Genomic DNA, 25,968 nt, shown 5'->3' with positions numbered 1-25,968 from the left:
TGGCTGCACCACCCCGGAACAGGGGAGCGCAGCACCCCAGACTGGGTGCACAACCGCGGAATGAGTGCAGCATCAGGGTGGGTGCAGGACTCCAGGCTGGGAGGGTGCAGCACCCAGCGCCCCGGTATGGGTGCAGCACCCTGGTGGCTCCCCACTCTCTTCCCTACCAGCCGCGGACGGGGTGCCAGAGCTCCACCACCTTCCCCCCAGCGTGGACGTAGTAGACGGGGTGCATGGCGGCCGTGGCGCAGGCCTGCGGAGGGAGGGATGCTGAGCCAGGTGTGGTGGGACGTGGCGGGACGTGGTGGGACGGGTACTCACGTGGAAGGGGATGAGAGCCAGGATGCTGCCCAGAGGGAACCGCTCGAAGTCCAACGGCCCATCCACGGCTTCCACCTGCCCGTGCTCCTGTGTGAGCCCCACCAGCCTGCGGGGACACGGCACACGGAGTCACAGAGTGTTGGGAGGGACCTGGAGAGCTCACCCAGTGCAACCCCCCCATGGAGCAGGAACACCCAGATGAGGTTACACAGGAAGGTGTCCAGGCGGGTTGGAATGTCTGCACAGAAGGAGACTCCACAACCCCCTGGGCAGCCTGGGCCAGGCTCTGACACCCTCACCCCAACAAGTTGCTTCTCATATTCAAGTGGAACCTCCTGTGTTCCAGTTTGCACCCATTGCCCCTTGTCCTGTCCCTGGTTGTCACCAGCAGAGCCTGGCTCCATCCTCCTGACACTGCCCCTTTCCATCTTGATCCCCAGCAGTGAGTCCCCCCTCAGTGTCCTCTTGTCCAGCTCCAGAGCCCCAGCTCCCTCAGCCTTTCCTCACACGGGAGACGCTCCACTCCCTCCATCATCCTCACCCCCACGTCCCCACCCGTGTCCCCGCGTCCCCCGCTCTCACCGCAGCTCCGGGTGCCCCTCGACGGCGGCGCAGCCCCCGGGCGCCCGCGGGCCGTGCAGGCTGAGGGCGGCCCAGCCGCAGTCCAGCAGCAGCTGGTTGCGATGGGGATAGTGAGCGATGACCCTGGTGAGGACGCGGATGGCGACGTCCTCGGGGCGGCACGAGCCCAGCTGGGTCTGCTGGAGGTCTGCGGGGCGCCATTTGGGGTGCATCGCAATGGTCGGCAGGATAAGAGCGAGTATTTGGGGAATAACAGCAAATATTAGGGGATAATATGTTGGGGAACATTTGGGCAATAGCAGAAAATATTTGGGGAATGTTTGAGGAATAATAGAAAACACCTTGGGGAATCATGGAAAATATTTGGGGAATAATAGCAAATATTTGGGGAATAATGGCAAAATGTTTTGGGAATAACAGCAAAATATTTGGGGAATATCTGGGGAATAATAGCAAAATAGCTTGGGGAATAGTTGGAAAATATTTAGGGGATAATAGCAAATATTTGGGGAGTAACCACAAAATAGTGTGAGGAGTGATAGGGAATATTTGGGAAATGTTTGGGGAATAATAGCAAAATAGTTTGCAGAACAACGGCGAGTATTAGGAGGAATGATAGCAAAGTAGTTTGGGGAATAATAGTCAGTATTTGGGGAATAACAGCAAAATGATTTGAGGAGTAATAGGAAATATTTGGGGAAAATAGGAAATATTTGGGGAATAGTAGCAAAACATCTTGGGGAATAGTTGGGGGATAATGGCAAATATTAGGGGAATAATTGCAGAATAGCTTGGGGAATACTAACAACAGAAGGTTGGGAATATCTGGGTGCAGGTGCGCGGGTTGGGGTGCGTCCCACCCTGGGAGGGGGTCACAGGAGGTTTTTGGGGTTCCTGAGCTGCTCACCATAGAAGAGGTAGTTGCCCGGGTGCAGCTCGGTGAGCTGGGACATCTCCGGCACCGGGTGGCTGCAGGACGGCGTGGAGCCCATGCTGGCCTGGGGACATGGGATGCCCGCCCGCCGCAGCCTGCGGGACAGGGGACACGCCGAGTGATGGGGACACGGCGGGGGGGACATCGCCACCCCAGGGACCGCGGGAGATGGAGCAGAGGGGGGTCCAACACCCTTGGGTGCCACAGGACCAGAGGTGGTTCCATCACCTGCGGGAGCCACAGGACTAGAAGAAGGTCCAGGACCCTTGGGTACCACAGAAACAGGACCAGAGGTGGGTCCATCACCCTTGGGTGCCACAGAAACAGGATCAGAGGTGGGTCCATCACCCTTGGGAGCCACAGGACCAGAAGAAGGTCCATCACCCCTTAGGTGCCACAGAAACAGGACCAGATGTGGGTCCATCACCCTTGGGAGCCACAGGACCAGAAGAAGGTCCATCATCCTTGGGTGCCACAGGACCACAGGTGATTCCATCACCTGCGGGAGCCACAGGACTAGAAGAAGGTCCAGGACCCTTGGGTGCCACAGAAACAGGACCAGATGTGGTTCCATCACCCTTGGGAGCCACAGAAACAGGACCAGATGTGGTTCCATCACCCTTGGATGCCACAGAAACAGGACCAGAGGTGGGTCCATCACCCTTGGGTGCCACAGAACCAGAAGAAGGTCCAGGACCCTTGGGTGCCACAGGACCACAGGTGATTCCATCACCCTTGGGAGCCATAGGACTAGAAGAAGGTCCAGGACCCTTGGGTGCCACAGAAACAGGACCAGATGTGGTTCCATCACCCTTGGGTGCCACAGGACCAGAAGAAGGTCCAGGACCCTTGGGTGCCACAGAAACAGGACCAGATGTGGGTCCATCACCCTTGGGTGCCACAGAAACACGACCAGATGTGGGTCCATCACCCTTGGGTGCCACAGGACCAGAAGAAGGTCCAGGACCCTTGGGTGCCACAGAAACAGGGCCAGAGGTGGTTCCATCACCCTTGGGAGCCACAGAAACACGACCAGATGTGGGTCCATCACCCTTGGGTGCCACAGGACCAGAAGAAGGTCCAGGACCCTTGGGTGCCACAGAAACAGGGCCAGAGGTGGTTCCATCACCCTTGGGTGCCACAGAAACACGACCAGATGTGGGTCCATCACCCTTGGGTGCCACAGGACCAGAAGAAGGTCCAGGACCCTTGGGTGCCACAGAAACAGGGCCAGAGGTGGTTCCATCACCCTTGGGTGCCACAGAAACACGACCAGATGTGGGTCCATCACCCTTGGGTGCCACAAGAGGTCCCCCCACGTGTGCCAAATATCTACCCCCATGAGCCATAGATCCCCCCAATGTGCCCAGAAGCCCCCATATGTGCTCAGTCACCAGCTTGAGTGCACCAGAACACCCCCAGATGTGCCCAGGACCCCCAGATGTGCCAGAGCATCCCCCAGATATGCCTGTGACCCTCAGCTAGGTGTCCCAGGACACCCCTAAATATGCCTTAGACTCTCCGCATGTCCCATGGCACCCCTAGATGTGCCTGTGACCCTCCCAGATGTGCCCAAGTACCCCAGATGTGTCACCCCCTCCCCTCCCTGTCCCCCCAGGATCTGTAGAGTCCATCAAGGCATTGGGGGGGTCACATCAGCACCCCATTTTTTTGAGGATGGAGGCAGCAGTTTTTCCCTTATGCCTCAGTTTCCCCACCACCAAACCAGCTGAGGTGGGACCAGAGACCCCCAGGTGGTGTCCCCAGGGGACCAGGTCCCTGTGCACATGGGATGGGGGTCCCAGGGGATGGGGGCTCCAGGGGGTCCCCTTCACCCATCAGGAACCATCCGGCAGCATTTCCCTCCAAGACGCCAAACAAAAGGGTGACGAAGGCGGCGGGGGACAATAACAGAGGTCACAACCCATCACCAAACCCACATCAAAGGTGACCGGAGCCACCAACATCCTCCTGCTCTCCGGCGGGGGTGTCAGTTTTATGGGGGTGATTTACATTTACAACCAGGTTTTTATGGGGGTTGGGGGTGACACTCACGCGGTGACAAAGTCGAGTACGGCGGTGGCGGTGGCCCTGGCGATGGCTTGGACGGCGGGGACATCGCGGCAGCCATAGGTGTCCCCGCAGTGAGCGTAGACCCCCACCAGTGTCACCTCCCCCGGGGCGTCCTCGGCGATGGCCCGAGCCAGGGACAGGGCCCCCGGGTCCTGGGGGCGCACGCCGGCTATGGGAGGGACACACATTTGGGGGGATTTGGGGGGATTTGGGGAGGGGGTTGATGCCACGTGTTGGGGGGATGGTGGGGATGAGGGGTTGGGGTTGGACGTGTGGGGCGTCACCCACCGTGGGGCATCCTGGTGGGGGTAAAAATGGGATTTGGGGGGGGTTAAATGTGCCATTATGGGGGATTTGGGGTCTCCATGGAGCATCCTGGGGAATTAAAAATGGGATTAATTTGGGGGGGCTTAAATGCCTCATTACGGGGGTTTGTGCCACCATGGAGCATCCTGGGGGTAAAAATGGGATTTTATTTGGGGGGGTCTTAAATGACCCATTATGGGGGTTTGGGGCCATCGTGGAGCATCCTGGGGGTAAAAATGGGATTTAATTTGGGGGGGCCTTAAATGTTCCATTATGGGGGTTTGGAGGCACCATGGAGCATCCTGGGAGGTAAAAATGGGACTTTATTTATGGGGGCCTTAAATGTCCCATTATGGGGGTTTTGATGCATCATGGAGCATCCTGGAGTTAAAAATGGGACTTTATTTATGGGGGCCTTAAATGTTCCATTATGGGGGTTTTGGGCCATCGTGGAGCATCCTGGAGTTAAATATGGGATTTAATTTGGGGGGGCCTTAAATGTTCCATTATGGGGGTTTGGGGCCATCATGGAGCATCCTAGGGGGTAAAAATGGGACTTTATTTATGGGGGCCTTAAATGTCCCATTATGGGGGTTTTGGTGCATCATGGAGCATCCTGGGGGGTAAAAATGGGATTTTGGGACTTCTAGGGGGTTAAATGTCCCATTGTGGGGGATTTGGGGTCAACTGTGTCCCATGGAGCATCCTGGGGGGGTAAAAATATTGTATTATTTGGGGGTGGTTGAGATGGCCCATTATGGGGGGTTTGGGGCACCATGGAGCATCCTGGGGGGGTAAAAATGGGATTTAATTTGGGGGGGGGTAAATGTCCCATAATGGGGTTTTGGGGCACCATGGAGCATCCTGATGGAGTAAAAATGGGATTTAATTTGGGGGGGGGGGCGGGTAAACGTCCCATAATGGGGTTTTGGGGCACTATGTAGCATCCTGGGGGGTAAAAATGGGATTTAATTTGGGGGGGGTAAATGTCCCATAATAGGGTTTTGGGCCACCATGGAGCATCCTGGGGGAGTAAAAATGGGATTTAATTTGGGGGGAGGTAAATGTCCCATTATGAGGTTTTGGGCCACCATGGAGCATCCTGGGGGAGTAAAAATGGGATTTAATTTGGGGGGAGGTAAATGTCCCGTAATGGGGTTTTGGGGCACTAGGGAGCATCCTGGGGGAGTAAAAATGGGATTTAATTTGGGGGGGGTAAATGTCCTATAATGGGGTTTTGGGCCACCATGGAGCAACCTCATGGGGTAAAAATGGGATTTAATGTGGGAGGGGTAAACGTCCCATAATGGGGTTTTGGGGCATCATGGAGCATCCTGATGGAGTAAAAATAGGATTTAATTTGGGGGGGGGTGTGTGTAAATGTCCCAATGTCTCATAATGGGGTTTTGGGCCACCATGGAGCATCCTGAGGGAGTAAAAATAGGATTTAATTTTGGGGGGGGTAAATGTCCCATAATGGGGTTTTGGGCCATCATAGAGCATCTGGGGGGAGCAAAAATAGGATTTAATTTTGGGGGGGGGTAAAATGTCCCATAGGGGGGATTTGGGCCACCTTCACCCCATGGAGCATCCTGGTGGGGGCGGGGGGGTCTTACATGCTCCATCCCATTGAGATGATGGGTCTGGGAGGGGGGACTTGGACCATCCTGGGGGCGTATGGATGAAAACACCCATGGGGAAGACACATGATGCCCCATCTCTGCATCCCCCACACTGGGGGGGTTATTGTTTGGGGGGGGGGTCACCTACCCCTGCCATTGCCGCAGTCGAGCTTGAGCCAGACGAGCCAGCGCTTTGGGGGGGGTGAGCGGGCGCTGGCGCAGAAGGGCCAGGGCCTGGGGGGCGTCGAGGAGGATCTGGAAGCTCTGGAGGCGCTGGGCCAGGGCGGCGCACTCGTCCAGCCGCCCCCCCGGCAGCGGGAACGCGTACAGGATGTCGTCGAACCCCCCCGCCGCGAAGAACCGCGCCTCGGCCAGCGTGGACACCGCGATGCCGCGGCGGCTGCCGCCCGTCGCCAGCGCCGCGCCCTCGCTGCCGAAACGGGGGGAGACGGGGGTATTGGGGTGGGGGGCGATGATTGGGGATGGTGGGAGGGGTACGGGGAGGATGCTGGGGGGATGATGGGGAGGAGATGGGGGGATGTTGGGAAGAAGATGGGGGGAAGATGGGGAGATGATGGGGGGAAGATAGGGGGAAGATGGGGGGAAGATGGGGAAAAATGGGGGCAAGATGGAGGGAATACAGAGAGAAGATGGGGATAAGATGGGAGGAAGAAGATGGGGGGAAGATAGATGGGGGGAAGATAGATGGGGGGAAGATAGGGACAGATGGGTGGAAGATGGGAGAAAGATGGGGAGAAGATGGGGGAAGATGGACGGAAGATGGAGGGAAGATGGAGGGAAGATGGAGGGAAGATGGGGAGAAGACAGGGGGAAGACGAGGGGAAGACGGGGGGATGTTGGGAAGAAGATGGGGGAAGATGGGGAGATGATGGAGGGAAGATGGGGGGAAGATGAGAGGAAGATGGAAAGAAGATAGGGAAAAATGGGGGCAAGATGGAGGGAATACGGAGACATGATGGGGATAAGATGGGAGGAAGATGGGAGGAAGATGATGGGGGAAGATGGGGGAAGATGAGGGAAGATAGGGATAAGATGGGAAAAAGATGGGGAGAAGATGGAGGGAAGATGCAGAGAAGATGCAGGGAAGGAGGGAAGATGGGGAGAAGATGGGGAGAAGATGGGGAGAAGATGGGGAGAAGATGGGGAGAAGATGGGGAGAAGATGGGGAGAAGATGGGGAGAAGATGGGGAGAAGATGGGGAGAAGATGGGGAGAAGACAGGGGGATGTTGGGAAGAAGATGGGAGGAAGATGGGGAGAAGATGGGGAGAAGACGGGGGGATGTTGGGAAGAAGATGGGAGGAAGATGGGGAGAAGATGGGGAGAAGACGGGGGGATGTTGGGAAGAAGATGGGAGGAAGATGGGGAGATGACGGAGGGAAGATGGGGGAAGATGAGGGGAAGATGGAGAGAAGATGGGGAAAAATGGGGGCAAGATGGAGGGAATATGGAGAGAAGATGGGGATAAGATGGGAGGAAGATGATGGGAGGAAGATGATGGGAGGAAGATAGATGGGGGGAAGATAGATAGATGGGGGGAAGATAGATGGGGGGAAGATAGATGGGGGGAAGATAGGGAAAGATGGGCGGAAGATGAGGGAAGATAGGGATAATATGGGAGAAAGACAGGGAGAAGATGGAGGGAAGATGGAGGGAAGATGAGGGGAAGATGGGGAAAAGATGGGGAGAAGATGGGGAAAAATGGGGGCAAGATGGAGGGAATATGGAGAGACGATGGGGATAAGATGGGAGGAAGATGGGAGGAAGATGGGAGAAAGATGATGGGAGGAAGATGGGGGAAGATGGGGATAAGATGGGAGGAAGATGGGGAGAAGATGGAGGGAAGATGGAGGGAAGATGGGGAGAAGACGGGGGGATGTTGGGAAGAAGATGGGGGGAAGATGGGGAGATGATGGAGGGAAGATGGGGGGAAGATGAGGGGAAGATGGAGAGAAGATGGGGAAAATGGGGGCAAGATGGAGGGAATACGGAGAGAAGATGGGGATAAGATGAGAGGAAGATGGGAGGAAGATGATGGAGGGAAGATGGGGAGAAGATGGGGAGAAGATGGGGGGAAGACGGGGGGAAGACGGGGGGAAGACGGGGGGAAGACGGGGGGAAGATGGGGGGAAGATGGAGAGAAGATGGGAGGGATACTGGGGAGATGATGGGAGGATGATTGGGGGGATGCTGGGGAAATACTCAGGGAGGATGGTGGGATACTTGGGGGAAGATGGGGGGATGCTGGGAGGATATTGGGGGGATGATGGAGTAGAAGGTGGGGGGTGCTGGGGAGATACTCAGGGGGAGGTTGGGGGATACTGGGACGATGCTGGGAGGGCTGGGGAAGATGGGGGTGGTTGGGGGAGGTAGGGAGGAGGAGGGATGCTGGGGGGATGCTGGGGGGATGCTGGCGGGGTGCTGGGGGGGTGCTGGGGGGATGCTGGGGGGATGCTGGGGGGAAGGTGGGGGTGCTGGGAGGATACCGGGGGGATGATGGCTGGATGGTGGTGTAGAAGTTGGCGGGACATTGGGGAGGGGCTGGGGGGAAGCTGAGGAGATGCTGGGGGGAAAGTTTGGGAACGGATACTGGGAGGATGCTGGAGGGATGTTGGTGGGGATGCTGGAGGATGATTGGGGAAGATAGGGAGGATGTGGGATGCTTGGGGGGATACTGGGAGGATGCTGGGAGATGCTGGGGGATGTTGGGGGGATGCTGGGGGGGATGTTGCGGGGGATGTTGGGGGATGCTGGGGGGAATGCTGGGGAGGATGCTGGAGGATGATTGGGGGGGATGCTGGGGGGGATGTTGGGGGATGCTGGGGGATGCTGGAGGATTATGGGGCGATGCTGGGGGGATGTTGGGAGATGTTGGGGGGATGCTGGGGGAGATGCTGGGGGATGTTGGGAGGATGTTGGGAGGATGCTGGGGGGATGCTGGGTGGGATGTTGGGGGGGATGCTGAGGGGATGCTGGGGGGAATGCTGGGGGGATGCTGGGGGGATGCTGGGGGGATGTTGGAGGATTCTGGAGTGATGCTGGGAGGATGCTGGGGGGGATGCTGGGGGGGATGCTGGGGGGGGGTGCTGGGGGGATGCTGTGAGGGATGCTGGGGGGGGTGCTGGGGGGATGCTGGGGGGATGCTGGGGAAGGTTGGGGGGATGCTGGGGAAGGTTGGGGGGATGCTGGGGAATGTTGGGGGGGTTGCTGGGGAATGTAGGGGAATGTTGGGGGGATGCTGGGGGGGATGTTTGGGGATGCTGAGGGGATGCTGGAGGATTCTGGGGCGATGCTGGGAGGATGCTGGGGGGGATGCTTGGGGGGGATGCTGGGGGATGTTGGGAGGATGCTGAGGGGATGCTGGGGGGGATGTTGGGGGATGCTGGGAGGGATGCTGGGGAATGTTGGGGAATGTTGGGGAATGTTGGGGGGATGCTGGGAGGATACTGGGGGGATGCTGGGGGGATGCTGGGGGGGATGCTGGGAGGGGATGCAGGGGGATGCTGGGGAACGTTGGGTGGATGCTGGAGGGGATGCTGAGGGGATGCTGAGGGGAAGTTGTGGGGTCCTGGGGGACACACTCACAGCGTTTTGTGTGTTTTGACGTGGGGGCGCAGGCGGACGCCCAGGGCCCGGCAGCGCTCCCGCATGCGCTCGGCGTTGTGCCGCAGCGTGGCCTGGTCCAGGGCCAGCGCCGGCGTGGGCACCTGCTCCAGGGGGGCTCCCAGCCACCTGCTGCTGCTGCCACGGGGGGACACACCTGCCCTGCACCCACTGTCCCCCCAAAACCTACACCCACCACGCACCCCTCAAAAAAACCCCTGCACCCACTCTGGACTCATCCTGCACCCACTCTGGACTCATCCTGCACCCACCCCCATGGGGACAGAGGTGGTTGGGATGGGGGGCTGGGGGGGTTGAGCCCCCCATGGGACCCAAAGCAAGGGGTGGTTTGGGTCACCTGGGACTGGGGCACTGGGAACAGGGACAAGTTGGAAAGGGACAAATGGGACTGGGATATATGGGACGTGGCCACCAGAACTGGGAAATCTGAGCCCCTATAGGACTGGGATGTGTGGAACAGGGACATATGGGACTGGGAAACAGGGGAGAGGGACACCTGGGTCACAGACACTGGGAACAGGGACACCTGGGACTGGGCACCTGGGAGAGGGACAAATGGGACTGGGATATATGGGACAGGGACACCTGGGACTGGGTGCCTGGGAGAGGGACAAATAGGACTGGGATATATGGGATAGGGACATCTGGGACTGGGACACATGGGACTGGGCACCTGGGAGAGGGACAAATAGGACTGGGATATATGGGACAGGGACACCTGGAACTGGGACACATGGGACTGGGCACCTGGGAGAGGGACAAATAGGACTGAGATATATGGGACGGAGACACCTGGAACTGGGAAACCTGAGTCCCCATAGGACTGGGACACATGGAATAGGGACAATATGGGACTGGGAAGCTGGGGAGTGGGACATCTGGGACTGGGACATGCTGGACCACCTGGGCCCAGGACATGGAGACAGGGACATGTGTCCAAGCCCAGCTGGGACGGGGACACCCGGACCCTCCATCGGTGGCACCTCAGTGTCCCCACCGCCACCCGGGGCACCCACCACGAGGCTGTCCGGGTGACGGCCCCGGTGTCACCCCGAGCACCCAGCCCTGCCCACCTGTCTGTCTGTGCGTCCATCTGTCTGTCCTGCGCTGCGGCTGCTCCCGGCTCAGCCTTGGTGGCTCTGGTGTCCCCGCTGCACGTGACGCCGTGGGCACCCGCAGCCTTGGCTGGGGACAGAGGTCGCTGCCGGCCGGGGGGCCCGCGGGGGGTGGCAGGAGCAGGGGAGGACACGGGCACTGCGGCTGGGGACAGCACGGGGACAGCCTGGCGCTCCCGGGGACGGCGGCCGCCCATGGAGTCCCGTGCCCGTGGGGCGTGCGCCATGTGCCCGGGGCTGCCCAGACCTCCCGGGCTTGCGACACGTGGGTGCGCGGCTGCTGAGACCCGGCACGCTCGTGACACGTGGGGACAGGGCTGCTGAGGGCGCACGTGCTCGTGACACGTGTGTGTGTGGTTGTTGAGAGCCTGGCTGTCCCCGTGCTTGTGACAGGGGGACACAGGGCCGCTGAGACCCCCCCACTCGTGACATGGGGACACACGGCCACTGAGACCCCCCAGACTTGTGACATGGGGACACACGGCCGCTGAGACCCCCACACTCGTGACATGGGGACATACGGCCACTGGGACCCCCACACTCGTGACACGGGGACACACAGCTGCTGAGATCTCCCGCATTCGTGACATGGGGACACACGCTGCTGAGACCCCTCACACTCGTGACATGGGGACACACGGCTGCTGAGACCCCCCACACTCATGACACACGTGGGGACAGCTGCTGAGACCACCCAACACTTGTCACACGTGGATACGGGGCTGCTGAGACCCCCCCTTACTCATGACGTGGGCGCACAGCTGCTGGGACCCCCTACTTGTGACATGTGGCTGCACGGCCTCTGAGAGCCCCCAGGCTCATGACACGTGGGCACAGCTGCTGAGACCCCCCCCCCCACTCATGACACGTGGGTACAGCTGCTGAGACCCCCCCTCACTCATGACACGTGTGGGTAACAGCTGCTGAGACCCCCCACACTCATGACATTCAGGTACACACCTCCTGAGACCCCCCCTACCCGTGACACAGGGGTACAGGGTTACTGAGACACCCCCCCCAACACTCTTGACATGGGGGTGCACGGCTGCTGAGACCCCCCCTCCCACTCATGATATGTAGGTACATGGCTGCTGAGTCCCCAACACTCATGACACGTGGCTGTTGAGCCCCCCCCCACTCACGACATGTGGGTACAGCTGCTGAGTTCCCCCACACTCGTGACACATGGGTACAGCTGCTGAGCCCCCACACTCATGCCATGGGTGTATGGCTGCTGAGACCCCTCAACTTGTGACATGTGGGGGTACAGCTACTGAGACCCCCCCACTCGTAACACATGTGCCTGGCTGCTGAGACCTCCCATGCTCATGACACATGTAGGTACAACTACTGAGGCCCCCAAACTTGTGACACATGTGGGTACAGCTACTGAGACCCCCCCCAACACTCATGACAAATGACTGCTGAGACCCCCCCCAATTCTCATGACATGTGGGTGCTGAGACCCCACCACACTCATAACATGAGTGTATGGCTGCTGAGACCCCTCAACTTGTGACATGTGGGGGTGCAGCTACTGAGACCCCCCCACTCATAACACACGTGCCTGGCTGCTGAGACCTCCCATGCTCATGCCACACGTGGATACAGCTACTGAGACCCCCCCTACTTGTGACACATGTGGGTACAGTTACTGAGATTCCCCCCCCCAACACTCATGACAAACGACTGCTGAGACCTCCCCCAATTCTCATGACATGTGGGTGCTGAGACCCCACCACACTCATGACACGTGGATACTTGGCTGCTGAGACCTCCCACATTCATGACACGTGGGGACATGGCTGCTGAGACCTCCCATGGTCATGTCACATGTGGGTACAACTACTGAGACCCCTCCACTTGTGACACGTGTGAGTACAGCTACTGAGATATCCCCCCCCAACACTCATGACAAACGACTGCTGCGACCCCCCCCAATTCTCATGATATGTGGGTGCTGAGACCCCACCACACTCATGACACGTGGCCCCATGGCTGCTGAGACTCCCCACACTCGTGACATGGGGACACATGGCTGCTGAGACCCCCCCAATTCTCATGACATGTGGGTGCTGAGACCCCACAACACTCATGACACGTGGATACTTGGCTGCTGAGACCTCCCACATTCATGACACCTGGGGACATGGCTGCTGAGACCTCCCACGCTCATGTCACATGTGGGTACAGCTACTGAGACCCCCTGACACTTGTGACATGGGGGTACATGGCTGCTGAGCGCCCCCCCCCCCACCACTCATGACATGTGTCCAGCTACTGAGACCTCCCATGCCCGTGACATGGGGGTGCATGGCTGCTGAGACCCCCCCTCCCACTCATGATATGTAGGCACATGGCTGCTGAGCCTCCAGCACTCATGACACACGGCTGCTGAGCCCCCCCACACTCGTGACACATGGGTACAGCTGCTGAGCCCCCCCCACTCATGACATGGTTGTAGGGCTGCTGAGACCCCTCAACTTATGACACATGGGGGTACATCTACTGAGACCCCTCCACTCGTAACACATGTGCCTGGCTGCTGAGACCTCCCATGCTCATGACACCTGTGGGTACAACTACTGAGACCCCCCCACTTGTGACACATGTGGGTACAACTACTGAGACCCCCCCACTTGTGACACATGTGTGTACAATTACTGAGACCCCCCCACTTGTGACATGTGGGTACAACTACTGAGACCCCCTACTTGTGACACATGTGGGTACAGCTACTGAGATCCCCTGCAACACTCATGACAAATGACTGCTGAGACCCCCCCCCGCCCTGGTTTTCATGACATGTGGGTGCTGAGACCCCACCACACTCATGACCCGTGGGTACTTGGCTGCTGAGACCTCCCATGCTCATGTCACATGTGGGTACAGCTACTGAGACCCCCCACTTGTGACACATGTGGGTACAGCTACTGAGACCACCCCACTTATGACATGGGGGTACATGGCTATTGAGCCCCCCCTACACTCATGACATGTGTCCAGTTTCTGAGACCTCCCATGCCCGTGACATGGGGGTACACGGCTGCTGAGATCCCCCCTCCCACTCATGATATGTAGGTACATGGCTGCTGAGCCCCCAAAACTCATGACACGTGGCTGTTGAGCCCCCCCACACTCACGACACATGGGTACAGCTGCTGAGCACCCCCCCACTCATGACATGGGTGTATGGCTGCTGAGACCCCTCAACTTGTGACATGTGGGGGTACAGCTACTGAGACCCCTCCACTCGTAACACACGTGCATGGCTGCTGAGACCTCCCACACTCATGTCACATGTGGGTACAGCTACTGAGACCTCCCCACTTGTGATACATGTGGGTACAATTACTGAGACCCCCCACTTGTGACACATGTGGGTACAGCTACTGAAACCCCCCCCAACACTCATGACAAATGACTGCTGAGACCCCCCCACCCCCAATTCTCACGACATGTGGGTGCTGAGACCCCACCACACTCATGACACGTGGGCACATGGCTGCTGAGACCTCCCATGCTCATGTCACATGTGGGTAAGCTACTGAGACCCCCCCACTTGTGACATGGGGGTACACAGCTGTGAGACCCCCCACACTCATGACACATGTGGGTACAGCTACTGGGACCCCCACACTCGTGACACGTGGGCACATGGCTGCCGAGACCCTCATGTTTATGTCACATGTGGATACAGCTACTGAGACCCCCCCACACTTGTGACATGGGGGTACACGGCTGCTGAGGCCCCCCCTCCCACTCAAGATATGTAGGCACATGGCTGCTGAGCCCCCAGCACTCATGACACGTGGCTGTTGAGTTCCCCCACACTTGTGACACGTGGGTACAGCTGCTGAGACCCCCCCACTCATGACATGGGTGTATGGCTGCTGAGACCCCTCATCTTGTGACACGTGGGGGTGCAGCTACTGAGACCCTCCCACTCGTAAAACACGTGCCTGGCTGCTGAGACCTCCCATGCTCATGACATGTGGGTACAGCTACTGAGACCCCCCCACTCGTAACACATGTGGGTACAGCTACTGAGACACCCGCCGCCCCCCGTCCCCCCCCAACACTCATGACAAATGACTGCTGAGACCCCCCCAATTCTCATGACATGTGGGTGCTGAGACCCCACCACACTCATGACATGTGGGTACACCTGCTGAGCCCCCCACACTCATGACATGGTTGTAGGGCTGCTGAGACCCCTCAACTTGTGACATGTGGGGGTACAGCTACTGAGACCCCCCCACTCGTAACACACGTGCCTGGCTGCTGAGACCTCCCATGCTCATGACACATGTAGGTACAACTACTGAGACCCCCCCCAACTCGTGACACATGTGGGTACAGCTACTGAGACGCCCCCACTTGTGACACATGTGGGCACAGCTGCCGCGATCCCCAACACTCATGACAAATGACTGCTGAGACCCCCCCCAATTCACATGACATGTGGGTGCTGAGACCCCACCACACTCATGACACGTGGGTACTTGGCTGCTGAGACCTCCCATGCTCATGTCACATGTGGGTACAGCTACTGAGACCTCCCCACTTGTGATACATGTGGGTACAATTACTGAGACCCCCTACTTGTGACACATGTGGGTACAGCTACTGAAACCCCCCCCAACACTCATGACAAATGACTGCTGAGACCCCCCCATCCCCAATTCTCACGACATGTGGGTGCTGAGACCCCACCACACTCATGACACGTGGGCACATGGCTGCTGAGACCTCCCATGCTCATGTCACATGTGGGTAAGCTACTGAGACCCCCCCACCTGTGACATGGGGGTACAGAGCTGCTGAGACCCCCCACACTCATGACATGTGTAGGTACAGCTACTGGGACCCCCACACTCGTGACACATAGGCACATGGCTGCTGAGACCCTCATGTTCATGTCACATGTGGATACAGCTACTGAGACCCCCCCACACTTGTGACATGGGGGTACACGGCTGCTGAGACCCCCCACTCCCACTCATGATATATAGGTACATGGCTGCTGAGCCCCCAAAACTCATGACACGTGGCTGTTGAGCCCCCCCCCCCATTCACGACACGTGGGTACAGCTGCTGAGTTCCCCCACACTCGTGACACATGGGTACAGCTGCTGAGACCACCCCCAACTTGTGACATGTGGGTACAGCTACTGAGACCCCTCTCACTTGTGACACATGTGGGTACAGCTACTGAGATCTCCCGCAACACTCGTGACAAACGACTGCTGAGACCCCCCCCAATTCTCATGACATGTGGGTGTTGAGACCCCACCACACTCATGACTCGTGGGCACACCTGCTGAGTCCCTCCCACTCATGCCATGGGTGTATGGCTGCTGAGACCCCTCAACTTGTGACATGTGGGGGTACAGCTACTGAGACCCCCCCACTCGTAACACACGTGCATGGCTGCTGAGACCTCCCATGCTCATGACACATGTGGGTACAACTACTGAGACCACCCCACTTGTAACACATGTGGGTACAGCTACTGAGACCCCCCCCACTTGTAACATGGGGGTAAATGGCTGCTGAGACCCCCCCTCCCACTCATGATATATAGGTACATGGCTGCTGAGCCCCCCTACACTCATGACATGGGCGCATGGCTGCTGAGCACCGCCCCCCAATGCTTGTGACACGACTGCTGAGACCCCCCAACTTGTGACACGTGTGGGTACAGCTACTGAGACCCCCACACTTGCGCCCCATGTGGGCACACGGCTGCTGAGACCCCCTACTCGTGACGCAGGCTGCACGCCCCCCGCCCAGCGCGGGGCACACCAGGGCCTCGCACACACTCATTTCCCATAGATATATTATTTTTAATTCTTTCTCTTTTTTTTTTCTGTAAAAGATCTAAAAATGGATAGAAAAACCGCGGGGGGGGGACACACACACGACGCCCCGACCGGCTCCTGGCCAGCGGGCACGGCGGGGGGACACGCGGCACCCCCCTTCCCAGCGAGGGGTCCCCCCGCCTCCTCAGCCCCGTCACCCCTAAAATGGAGGGGGACGGACACACGCACGATTCCGCTCCCCCCAGCGGGGGCTGGATAAGGCCACGGGTGCAGGGCAGCACGGGGCTCCCCGACCCTCCGGATTTGTGGGGTGCGGGGGATCCCCATCTCCGGAGCACCCCAGGGGGGTGGGGGTGGGTTAGGACCTGCCCTCGGGGGGGTTGTACTCGGTCTCGCCGGCTGAGACCTGGGAGATTCGGCGCGTGGAACGCCAGAGCCGGCGGTGGAACTGGCCCGGCCGCACCTGGAGGGTGAGATGGGGGGTGAGCACCCACTTCATGTCCCTGTCCCCATCCCATGTCCCCACAGCCTTCCAGATCTCCGTCCTCCTCTCCATCATCATCCTCATCCCCTCCCAGATCTCCATCATCATCCTCATCCCCTCCCAGATCTCCATCACCATTTTCATCCCCTTCCAGATTTCCATCCCTTTCATCATCATCTCCATCCCCCTCCAGATCTCCATCCCCTTCTCCATCATCATCTTCATCCCCTTCCAGATCTCCATCCCCTTCTCCATCATCATCTTCATCCCCCTCCAGATCTCCATCCCCTTCTCCATCATCATCTTCATCCCCCTCCAGATCTCCATCCCCTTCTCCATCATCATCTCCATCCCCTTCCAGATCTCCATCGCCTTCTCCATCCTCATCCCGCTCCAGATCTCCATCCCCTTCTCCATCATCATCTTCATCCCCTTCCACATCTCCATCCTCTTCTCCATCATCCTCCTCATCCCTTCCAGACCTTCATCCCATCACCTTCCAACACCCCCACTTCTCCCATCGCCATCCCCTTCTCCCTCTGCACCCCCAGCCCCTGCCCAAGCCCTCATCACCATCCACCCAACAGACTCTTTTCCATCCCTATCTCTATCTCTACCAGCATGTTCACCTCCATCCCCTTCCCTGTCTCCATCTCCACCTCCATATCCTTCTCCATCTCCATCTCCTTATCTTCATCCTCTTCTTTATCTCCATCTCCACCACCACCATCTCCATGTCCTTTCCTATCTTCATCCCCTTCCCTAGCTCCATCTTCATCCCTATCTCCACCTCCATCACCACCTACACCTCCATCCCCTTCCCCATGTCCATCTCCTTCCCCATCTCCACCTTCACCTCCTTCCCTGTCTCCATCTCTTCCTCCTTTCCATCCCCATCCTCTCCCTTTCCCACATCCCACCCCATCCCACCTCTGCCCCCCTCTGCTCTGGAGACCAAGGAGGACAAGCAGAGGTCCCCAGCCCAGCAGCATCCAGTGGACACTAAGCCATGACCACCCCTAGCCCCACCACCACCTGGCCTGTGGGGCCCTTGCTCACCTCAGTGGGCTGCCCAGCCCCCACCACAATGAGCTTGCCATCCTCCAACCCCACCAAGATGTGACTCTTCTCCTTGGTGACGGACACGCTGTGGATGGGCACCCGCATGGGCACGGGGGGCACGACCGCCCTGAGGCTGCCAGAAGAACGAGTGGTGGGATGGGACCACTTGAACACCTTGGGCACCCAATGGGGTGACTGAGGGGGGACAAGGTGGGTGACAGCCCTCACCTCTGGAGGTCACGGATCTCCAGCCCGCACTGCATGGTCCCCAACACCACAAACTCCTCCGTCAAGCACATGGCCGTCACCTCCTCGTCCAGCGGGACGGAGGAGAGGTGCTTCCCATTGACCGAGTAGAGGTGCAGCCCAAACCTGTCCTGAAAGACAAGGAGGGGGACACGCACATGGCTGACGGTGACAAGGAGGGGGACACGGGGACAGCTGGTCATACCTTCAAGCAGGCTCGTTGACCCACAGTGGTCTGGGCGACCACCTGTCCCTCTGGCCCCACGGCCAGGTGGGAGAGGACGGCGGGCGGTGACGTCTCACCGGGCGGCCGCAGGGAGCGGATGAAGAGACCCCGGCGGATGGTGTGGATGATGATGGTGCCATCCTATGGGAGGATGGGGACACGGGGTGACGATGGTGGCACCGCCCATCTCACCACTCACCCCACTGTCTCAGCTCACCTTGGAGCCCGACACCGCCATGTCCAGCTCGGTGCTGATGGCCACGCACGTCACCTCGGCGTCGTGGCCGTACAGGACCTGGACGGGTTTGGGAGCCAAACCGCTGGAAAAGCCACCCTGGTGTTGGGGACATGGGGACCTCAGCGACCTGGTGGCAGCGCCCACCATGAGCTCCCCACAGGTTGGAGCACTGGGGTAAGGGTCAAGCCCCTACCTGCTGGAGGACCTGCCACACCATGCAGGTGGTGTCTCGGGACCCAGAAATGAGGTAGATGCCGCAGAGGTCGAGTGACAGGCAGGTGACAATGTCTGTGACACCCAGAGGGACACTATGAGCTGCTGGCCCCGTCCTACCATGCTTGGTACCACAACATCAAGATGTTTTTGGGGTGTGGAGATGCTGCTCGCCCTAACCCCACCCTGGCTCTGCAATGGAGCTTGGACCATGGCCACAAGATGTGTGACACTGGGAGATGTCCCCTGCCTGGTCCCATGTCCCCTGCCCCCGCCATGGTCCTACAAACCCACTGGGGCATCATCAGACCTTCATCATCATCATTATGAGAGGAGAACGTACCTATGTGCCGGGTGATGTGTCCAACCACCTTCCCTTTGGTCAGCGAGGTGACACGAAGACTGTTGTCCCAATGTCCCCCGCTGAAGAGCAGCTTCCCATCAGGGGACACAGCCAGCGTGCGGGAGCAGAGATCCGCGCCAGGGGCAAAGGGACCTTGCAGGAAGCGTTGGGTCCTGGCGGGAAGGGACAAGGGACGGTGGCAGAGCCAAGGGTGGGCTGGTGGCACCTCCAGGGCCCATCCCCAGGGACTCACTTTGCATTGGAGACCGTGGGGTCTTTGGTGAAGCTGAAGTAGTTGGAGATGTTCTTGTCATAGGGCAACCAGTTGTGCGTCCCCAACAAGCCGTTGGCACTCACGGTGACCTGGACAGAGATGCAGATGGAGGTGACGCAGCTCCCATCACCCAGGGTTTGGGTCCTGGTCCCTCTGGGCCAGTAGCATTCACCCATGCCTCAGTTTCCCCACACTCACCAGGACATCGGGTGATCCCTGAGTGATGAAGGAGTGTGCCTGGTTCTTGGGGACCACAGCTTGCACCAGGGCCACCCCATCGCTGATGCCCTATGGGGACACACCAACCGGTGGGCACCCTCCTGCTCACCAGCACCCCCCTAAATCCCATCCAGGGACCTCCTGGGGTTGTCCTCACCTCCACAAAGAAGGACTTGAGCTGGTCCAGGTTCTCGAAGACGTTGGGCGAGCGGGTGTCCAGGCGGGCCAGCCTGCGGGCAGCGCTCTCTGCCGACAGCCGGGCAGGGTGGGGCTCCTGGGGGCGCGGGAGGGGACCCATAAGAAGGCGGGTGACCCCCCAAAAGGGGCTATTTTTTGGGGGGGACACATATATGAGCTACCTTGAGCAGCTGGCAAGGCGTTTGCCCAAAATTGCTGATGATGCCCTCCAGGGCCTTCCGCTGTGTCTCGTCGGCGATGGCGTCCAGGTCCACAGCCCCTGGGGATGGGGATGGTCATGGGGGAACCACCTGGGGGGTGCCCCCCAAACCTCCCTGCCCCACGCCTCACCCTCGTAGGTGCAGTAGTAGAAGACATTGAGGGCTTCCACAGCGGCTGGACCTCGTTGCTTGTAGCCAAAAATGAGGTCAATCCACTCATGCAAGTGGGCTGAGACATACTCTGACTCCTGGCCAAGGATCGGGCATCAGGGGGAACCAGGAACACTCACTGCACCCCATAACAACCCCACCAGGGATGGGAGTGGAGGAGAAGTTGGGATGGGTTCCACCATCTCACCAGGGCTTTGCGGTGCTGGTAGATGAAGTCCTCGCGGGAGCGCGCCCACCGGGGCAGCACCACGTCGCCCACCTTCTCGTTGGAGAGCTGCAGGCAACCCAGGTCAAAACCTGTGGGCAGAGCAGGCAGGGGTGAGGGACACCAACCCCTAGGTAAGGGACACCAACTCCTGCTGTGACCTCATGGGTGCTGTCCACATGGTGGGGATGATCATAGAATCATGGAATCACAGAATTGTTTTGATTGGAAAAGACCCTCAAGCTCATCGAGTCCAACCGTTCCCCCAACCCTGTCCCTGCCCCATGTCCCTGAGAACCTCATGTCCGTCTGTCCAGCCCTCCAGGGATGGTGACTCCAGCACTGCCCTGGGCAGCCTGTTCCAATGCCCCACAGCCCTTTGGGGAAGAAATTGTTCCCAGATCCAACCTCAACCTCCCCTGGCGCAACTTGAGGCCGTTTCCTCTCGTCTTATCTCGTTACTTAGGAGCAGAGCCCAACACCCTCTAGAAGAACCCAACACCCTCCAACATGATGGGTGTTCTTTTACCGTTCTGGTTCTCCAGGAACTCAGGGAAGTAGAAGAACTCGGGGATAAGCTCCTTGACGTCCACGGGGTTCTCCATGCGGGCTTGCCACGCCGCCGGCACCGAGTGGAACTGCCGGTCCGAGCAGTCAAACCTGGTGGCACAGGACTGGTTGGAGCCCTCTCATCCCCCTTGATGTCCCCTCTCCAGGATGTCCTTGCTGGGCGCCCACCTGCCGCTCTGCAGCTGGATGTGGAGAGTGGTGAAGGGTTCGGTGCGGATCAGGTAGTGCATGACGCCCGCCGCGTTGGAGTAGTGTGTGCCGTAGTGGAACTTGTCCACCGTGCCCGTGGGGTCCTCGAAGCTCTCATACCTTGCGGAAGAGGTATTGAGGTCCACCAGGACCTGGCCAGGCACTCCCCATGTCCCCCATCCCTCATTTTGGGGGTAACTCACTTCTCCTTCACGTCCCGGGCGTGCCGCTCATTGGCCACCCCAATGGGTTTGGAGAGGTCCCGAAACACGGCTGGGTCAGTGAGGTCGAGGGTCTCCGAGACGTAATCCCGCAGGATCCAGGGGAACTGGGTGGGGTGGGAGGTGGGTGAGGCTGGGGGGACCTGGGCTCACTAAGGGGAGGGTGGGGTGGGTGTGGGGCTCACCACAGGGTACTGGGAGAGGTCGTTGTAGGTGCGGCCCGCGATGGTGTTCAGCTGCATGAGGTACTCGAAGTTGGAGATCTCCCGCAGGACCCATTTCTGGGGTGAAGGGAGGGAGGCTGAGGTGGGCTGGGGGGGCAGGAGAGGGGACAGAGACCACCACCCCATGGCTGTCCCCATCCTGTGGTCATTCCTGGTCCCAGACCATCCCCTGGTCCCACAGCTGTCCCTGGTCCCATGGTCATCCCCAGTCCTGTGGCAGTTCCTGCCTCACGACCATCCTTGGTCCCATGGCTATCCCTGGTCCCACAGCCATCTCTGGTCCCATGGCTCTCACCACCTCACAGCCATCCCTGGTCCCATAACCATCCCAGGTCCCATGGCCATCCCCATCCCACAACCATCCCTGATCCCTTGGCCATTCCCATCCCACAACCATTCCTGATCCCCTGGCCATCCCCATCCTATGGCCATCTTTGGTCTCACAGCTATCCCTAATCCCATGGCTGTCCTCACTCTGCATCCGTCTCTGGTCCCATGGCCACCTCATCACCATCCCTGGTCCCATAGCCATCCCCATCCCAGGACCATTTCTGGTCCCATGGCCATCCCTGGTCCCACAGCCATCTCTTGTCCCATAGCCATCACACAGTCATCCTTGGTCCCATGGCCACCTCATCACCATCCCTGGTCCCACAGCCATCCTCATCCCATGACCATTTCTGGTCCCATGGCCATCCCTGGACCCACAGCCATTTCTTGTCCCATAGCCACCACACAGCCACCCTTGGTTCCATGGCCACCTCTATACCACAACCATGGCCATCCCTGCTCTCAGACCAGCCCTGGTCCCATGGCTGTCCCCAAACCATGTCCATCTCCAGTCTCATAGCCATCTTGTGTCTCATGGCCACCCCCACTCCATGACCATCCCTGCTCCCACGGCCATCTCCGTCCCACGCTGGCACCCTCCATCACACCATCTGGGAAGGGGAGACATGGGGTGGGCAAGGGGGAAGCAATACCTGGGTGAGTCCTGAGGCCTTCAGCAGCTCCTGGGGTGATCGGCTGCCAAAGTAGATCTGGTTGGGGGGACGGAGGCCAAGGATGGAGGAGTAGACCTTGTTCCTCACCTAGGGTGACAGGCAGGAGGACATGGAGTGGTCAGAGCCTGGGTGGTGCCACGGCCCCTGGGGGGTTCCGGGTGAGAGGAAAGGGTGGCACCACCTTTTTCCTGAAGTTGAGGAAGTAGTTGGCCTGGTCGATGAAGAAGAGCTCGAGCGCGGAGCGGCGCAGGTTGTAGCGGCGCAGGTGGACCTCGCGCAGGTGGGACAAGGGGCGCTTGAAGTCGTAACCGATCCCTGTCAAGATGAGGAGACACACAACATTGTGGGTGTCACCATCCCCCCAGAACCTAAATCCTGAGGTAGGGACCAGCATCACCCTGGGGTGGGAGGAGGCCACCCCAAAAGCGAATAGTACATGGTGAGATGGGCTTCTTGAGGAGATGGGATAGATTGGGGGTTCCTCACCCTGCCTTGTTGCAGGGACGCCCCGAGGAGCACATGCTGTTACCTCCCTCCGTCTCCTCCTTCTCGCTGCTGCCATCATAGAAGTAGACGTGCTGGGTTGTCACCTCCAGGCGGCCGGGGACAACGGCCACTGTTGTGATGAGCTCGCAGTCCTCTGAGACCACCAGCTTCTCCCGCTGGTTCTGTTCCTTGGGCTCAGCCCTGGGTGACACAGCGGGGTGAGGAGACCCCGGTGACATCCCCAGCTAGGAAAGCCTGTGCCATGGTAGGGGATGGGGACACTCACTGGTTGTCCAGGACGGGGAGGTCCTCCTCGGCCAGTTGGTCATCCTCCAACTCGCTCACCTTGGCCTCCTTGGCCATAGCAAGTGGGAGAGACTCAGCAGGGTTGTGGAGGTGGTCGGCTCCTAGAATGAGGAGGGGGTCAACAGACACCCCCAGCCACCCACAGCTGGGGGATGAGTCCCGCTAAAGTCCCCTCTCCCACTCCTACCCCAAGAGGGTCCATGACAGCTCCCATGGGTCTCACCCAAGTTGTCCCGTAGGGCGCTGGCCTCCAAGTGTTGGTCAAAATTGAGGTTGGGCACCAGCTTCAGCCTCATCCGTGAGTAGGTCTCGGCACTTGAGAGCTTCCAGCGAACCTCTGGTGGGTTCCTGGGGGCACGTGGAGTGTCAGGCACCCCCAAGGACCCCCAGATGTGTCCCCCCTCCCCAGGGACCGAGGTGGGGGCTCACCGGTCAGCCCAGGTGGAGCGGGGTGAGGTGAGAAGGCGGCACAGGGACCTCCACTGTTTCAGCACGGTGCCGTGGTAGTTGTTGGCCTGCTTGAGAACGTTGGCGTGACGGGTGTTTTCTGCCTTGGAACGCTTCGTCGCCGGCTCCAGAACCAGCTCCTGCCAAGGGAGCAGGACAGTGAAGTGACAACAGGGCTGATGACATACCCAGGGTAAGGAGAACGTCCCCAGATGATGGATATGGGGTGAGGAGCACATCTCTGGCATGATGTCCCCAGAATGATGAGCACAAGCCCAGGATGATGTTTCTGGAATGACGAGTACAACCCCAGGATGATGTTTCTGGGATAAAGAGCATGTCCCCAGCGTGAGGAGCATATCCACACGATGATGTCCCCAGGATGATGAGCACAACCTTGGGATGATGTTCCTGGGATAAGGAGCACATTCCCAGAACAATGTCCCCAGGGTAAGGAGTATGTCCCCAGGATGACATCTCTGGGATGAACAGCATATCCCCAGGAATTATGTCCCCAGAGTAAGAAGCATGTCCCTGGGGCAAGGAGGATGTCCCTAGGATGTCAGTCCCAGAGTGAGGAGTCTATCCCCTGGGTGACGTCCTTGGGATGATGAGAATATTCCCAGGATGATGTCCCTGAGATGAGGAGCATATCCTTAGAATGATGTCCCCAGGATGAGGAGCACATCCTGAGGCAGATGTCCCCAGAGTCAGGAGGATCTCCCCATGATGACATTCCCAGAATGAAGGTCACATCCCCAGGATTAATCACACAGTATCACAGTATGTTTAGGATTGGAAGGGACCTCAGAAGATCATCTAGTCCAATCCCCCTGCTGGAGCAGGAACACCCAGGTGAGGTCGCACAGGAACATGTCCAGGTGGGTCTTGAATGTCTCCAGGGAAGGAAACTTCACAACCCCCCTGAGCAGCCTGTTCCAATGCTCCATCACTCTCACTGAGAAGAAGTTTCTTCTCACATTTAAGTGGAACCTCTTGTCTTCCAGCTTGATCCCATTACCCCTTGTTCCTATCATTGTTTGCCACTGAGAAGAGCCTGGCTCCATCCTCATGGCACTCACCTTTTATATACTTATAGACATTAATAAGGTCCCCCCTTAGTCTCCTCTTCTCCAAACTAAAGAGACGCAGCTCCCTCAGCCTTTCTTCATAAGGGAGATGCTCGACTCCTTTAATCATCTTTGTTGCCCTGTGCTGGACTCTCTCCAGCAGTTCCCTGTCCTGCTGGAACTGAGGGGCCCAGAACTGGACAATTGAGGGGCCCAGAACTGTCCCCAGGGTGAGGAGCATATCCCTATGGTGACATCCTCAGAGTGAGGAACACGTCCCAAACGATGACATCATTGGGGTGAGGAGCACATCCCCAGGATGATGTCCCTGGATCACATCCAGGAGCATATCCCTGAAAAAACATCTCTGGGTTGAAAAGCACACCCCTGGGATGAGGAGCACATCCCGAGGACCATGTCCCCAGGGTAAGGAGGATATCTCCAGGATGACATCCTCAGGATGAAGAGCACATCCTCAGAGTTAATATACCCAGGGAGAGGAGCACACCTCTAGGATGACATCCTCAGAGCTAGGAGCACATCCCCTGGGTGACGAGCCTGTCCCCAGGATGAGGAGCACATCCCCAGGGTAATGTCCCAGGGGTGAGGAGCAGACGGTACCTGGAACATCTTGCGGCTGGCTGCCTTCTCCTGCTCCCGCCGCTGGGAGCTGCTCATCATGGCATCGTAACAGGCGTTCCAGAAATTGGACATGTGGTCGTGGCTCTTGGCAAAGGTGTCCATCTCAAACTGGGCCATGGTGGGCTGCACCTGCCGAGAGAACCAGGACGAGATGGGAGGTGTTGCAGAGCTTGGGACCCACCAACCATCATCCCTTTCCTGCAGGTCGCCCCTACAGCCTCTCCCAAGCCGGTGGTGACACGGGGACCTGGCCACAGTGTGGACCCATCTCTAAGCCTGGGAAGGGCTTCTCCCAATGGTGACATCCCG

The 25,968-nt window shown here is 58.7% G+C and overlaps 2 protein-coding genes across 2 annotated transcripts in view; both read right to left on the bottom strand.

The window, feature by feature from the left end:
* Positions 1 to 163: 163 nt before the first annotated feature.
* Positions 164 to 10,823, bottom strand: LOC308053389 (D-serine dehydratase-like; the record flags this gene model as incomplete). The annotated part of the gene is given in 9 exon segments (XM_080364239.1): positions 164 to 253; positions 322 to 427; positions 904 to 1,090; positions 1,811 to 1,932; positions 3,893 to 4,079; positions 5,987 to 6,041; positions 6,043 to 6,268; positions 9,443 to 9,598; positions 10,555 to 10,823. Coding segments are annotated over 9 exon segments (1,398 nt in total).
* A 5,674-nt stretch (positions 10,824 to 16,497) lies between these two features.
* Positions 16,498 to 25,968, bottom strand: part of NBEAL2 (neurobeachin like 2) — a gene marked incomplete at its 5' end in the record, with an annotated part of 32,204 nt that continues 22,733 nt past the window's right edge. Inside the window, 24 exons of the mRNA XM_080339877.1 lie at positions 16,498 to 16,884; positions 17,965 to 18,100; positions 18,196 to 18,344; positions 18,419 to 18,580; positions 18,657 to 18,773; positions 18,871 to 18,965; positions 19,234 to 19,406; positions 19,487 to 19,596; positions 19,706 to 19,795; positions 19,884 to 20,000; positions 20,086 to 20,183; positions 20,255 to 20,372; positions 20,483 to 20,592; positions 21,030 to 21,160; positions 21,239 to 21,379; positions 21,463 to 21,587; positions 21,666 to 21,761; positions 22,688 to 22,795; positions 22,890 to 23,023; positions 23,238 to 23,395; positions 23,481 to 23,601; positions 23,724 to 23,848; positions 23,930 to 24,087; positions 25,639 to 25,788. Coding sequence (XP_080196003.1) covers positions 16,780 to 16,884; positions 17,965 to 18,100; positions 18,196 to 18,344; positions 18,419 to 18,580; positions 18,657 to 18,773; positions 18,871 to 18,965; positions 19,234 to 19,406; positions 19,487 to 19,596; positions 19,706 to 19,795; positions 19,884 to 20,000; positions 20,086 to 20,183; positions 20,255 to 20,372; positions 20,483 to 20,592; positions 21,030 to 21,160; positions 21,239 to 21,379; positions 21,463 to 21,587; positions 21,666 to 21,761; positions 22,688 to 22,795; positions 22,890 to 23,023; positions 23,238 to 23,395; positions 23,481 to 23,601; positions 23,724 to 23,848; positions 23,930 to 24,087; positions 25,639 to 25,788 — 3,027 coding nt within the window. The 3' untranslated portion in view covers positions 16,498 to 16,779. The remainder of the gene's footprint in view (positions 16,885 to 17,964; positions 18,101 to 18,195; positions 18,345 to 18,418; positions 18,581 to 18,656; positions 18,774 to 18,870; positions 18,966 to 19,233; positions 19,407 to 19,486; positions 19,597 to 19,705; positions 19,796 to 19,883; positions 20,001 to 20,085; positions 20,184 to 20,254; positions 20,373 to 20,482; positions 20,593 to 21,029; positions 21,161 to 21,238; positions 21,380 to 21,462; positions 21,588 to 21,665; positions 21,762 to 22,687; positions 22,796 to 22,889; positions 23,024 to 23,237; positions 23,396 to 23,480; positions 23,602 to 23,723; positions 23,849 to 23,929; positions 24,088 to 25,638; positions 25,789 to 25,968) is intronic.

The sequence above is a fragment of the Nesoenas mayeri genome (genome assembly GCF_963082525.1).
Source record: "Nesoenas mayeri genome assembly, chromosome: 2".
Taxonomy (NCBI): Eukaryota; Metazoa; Chordata; class Aves; order Columbiformes; family Columbidae; genus Nesoenas; species Nesoenas mayeri.
The sequence above is the reverse complement of the archived record's forward strand: the minus strand, read 5'-3'. Positions and strand labels throughout refer to the sequence as shown.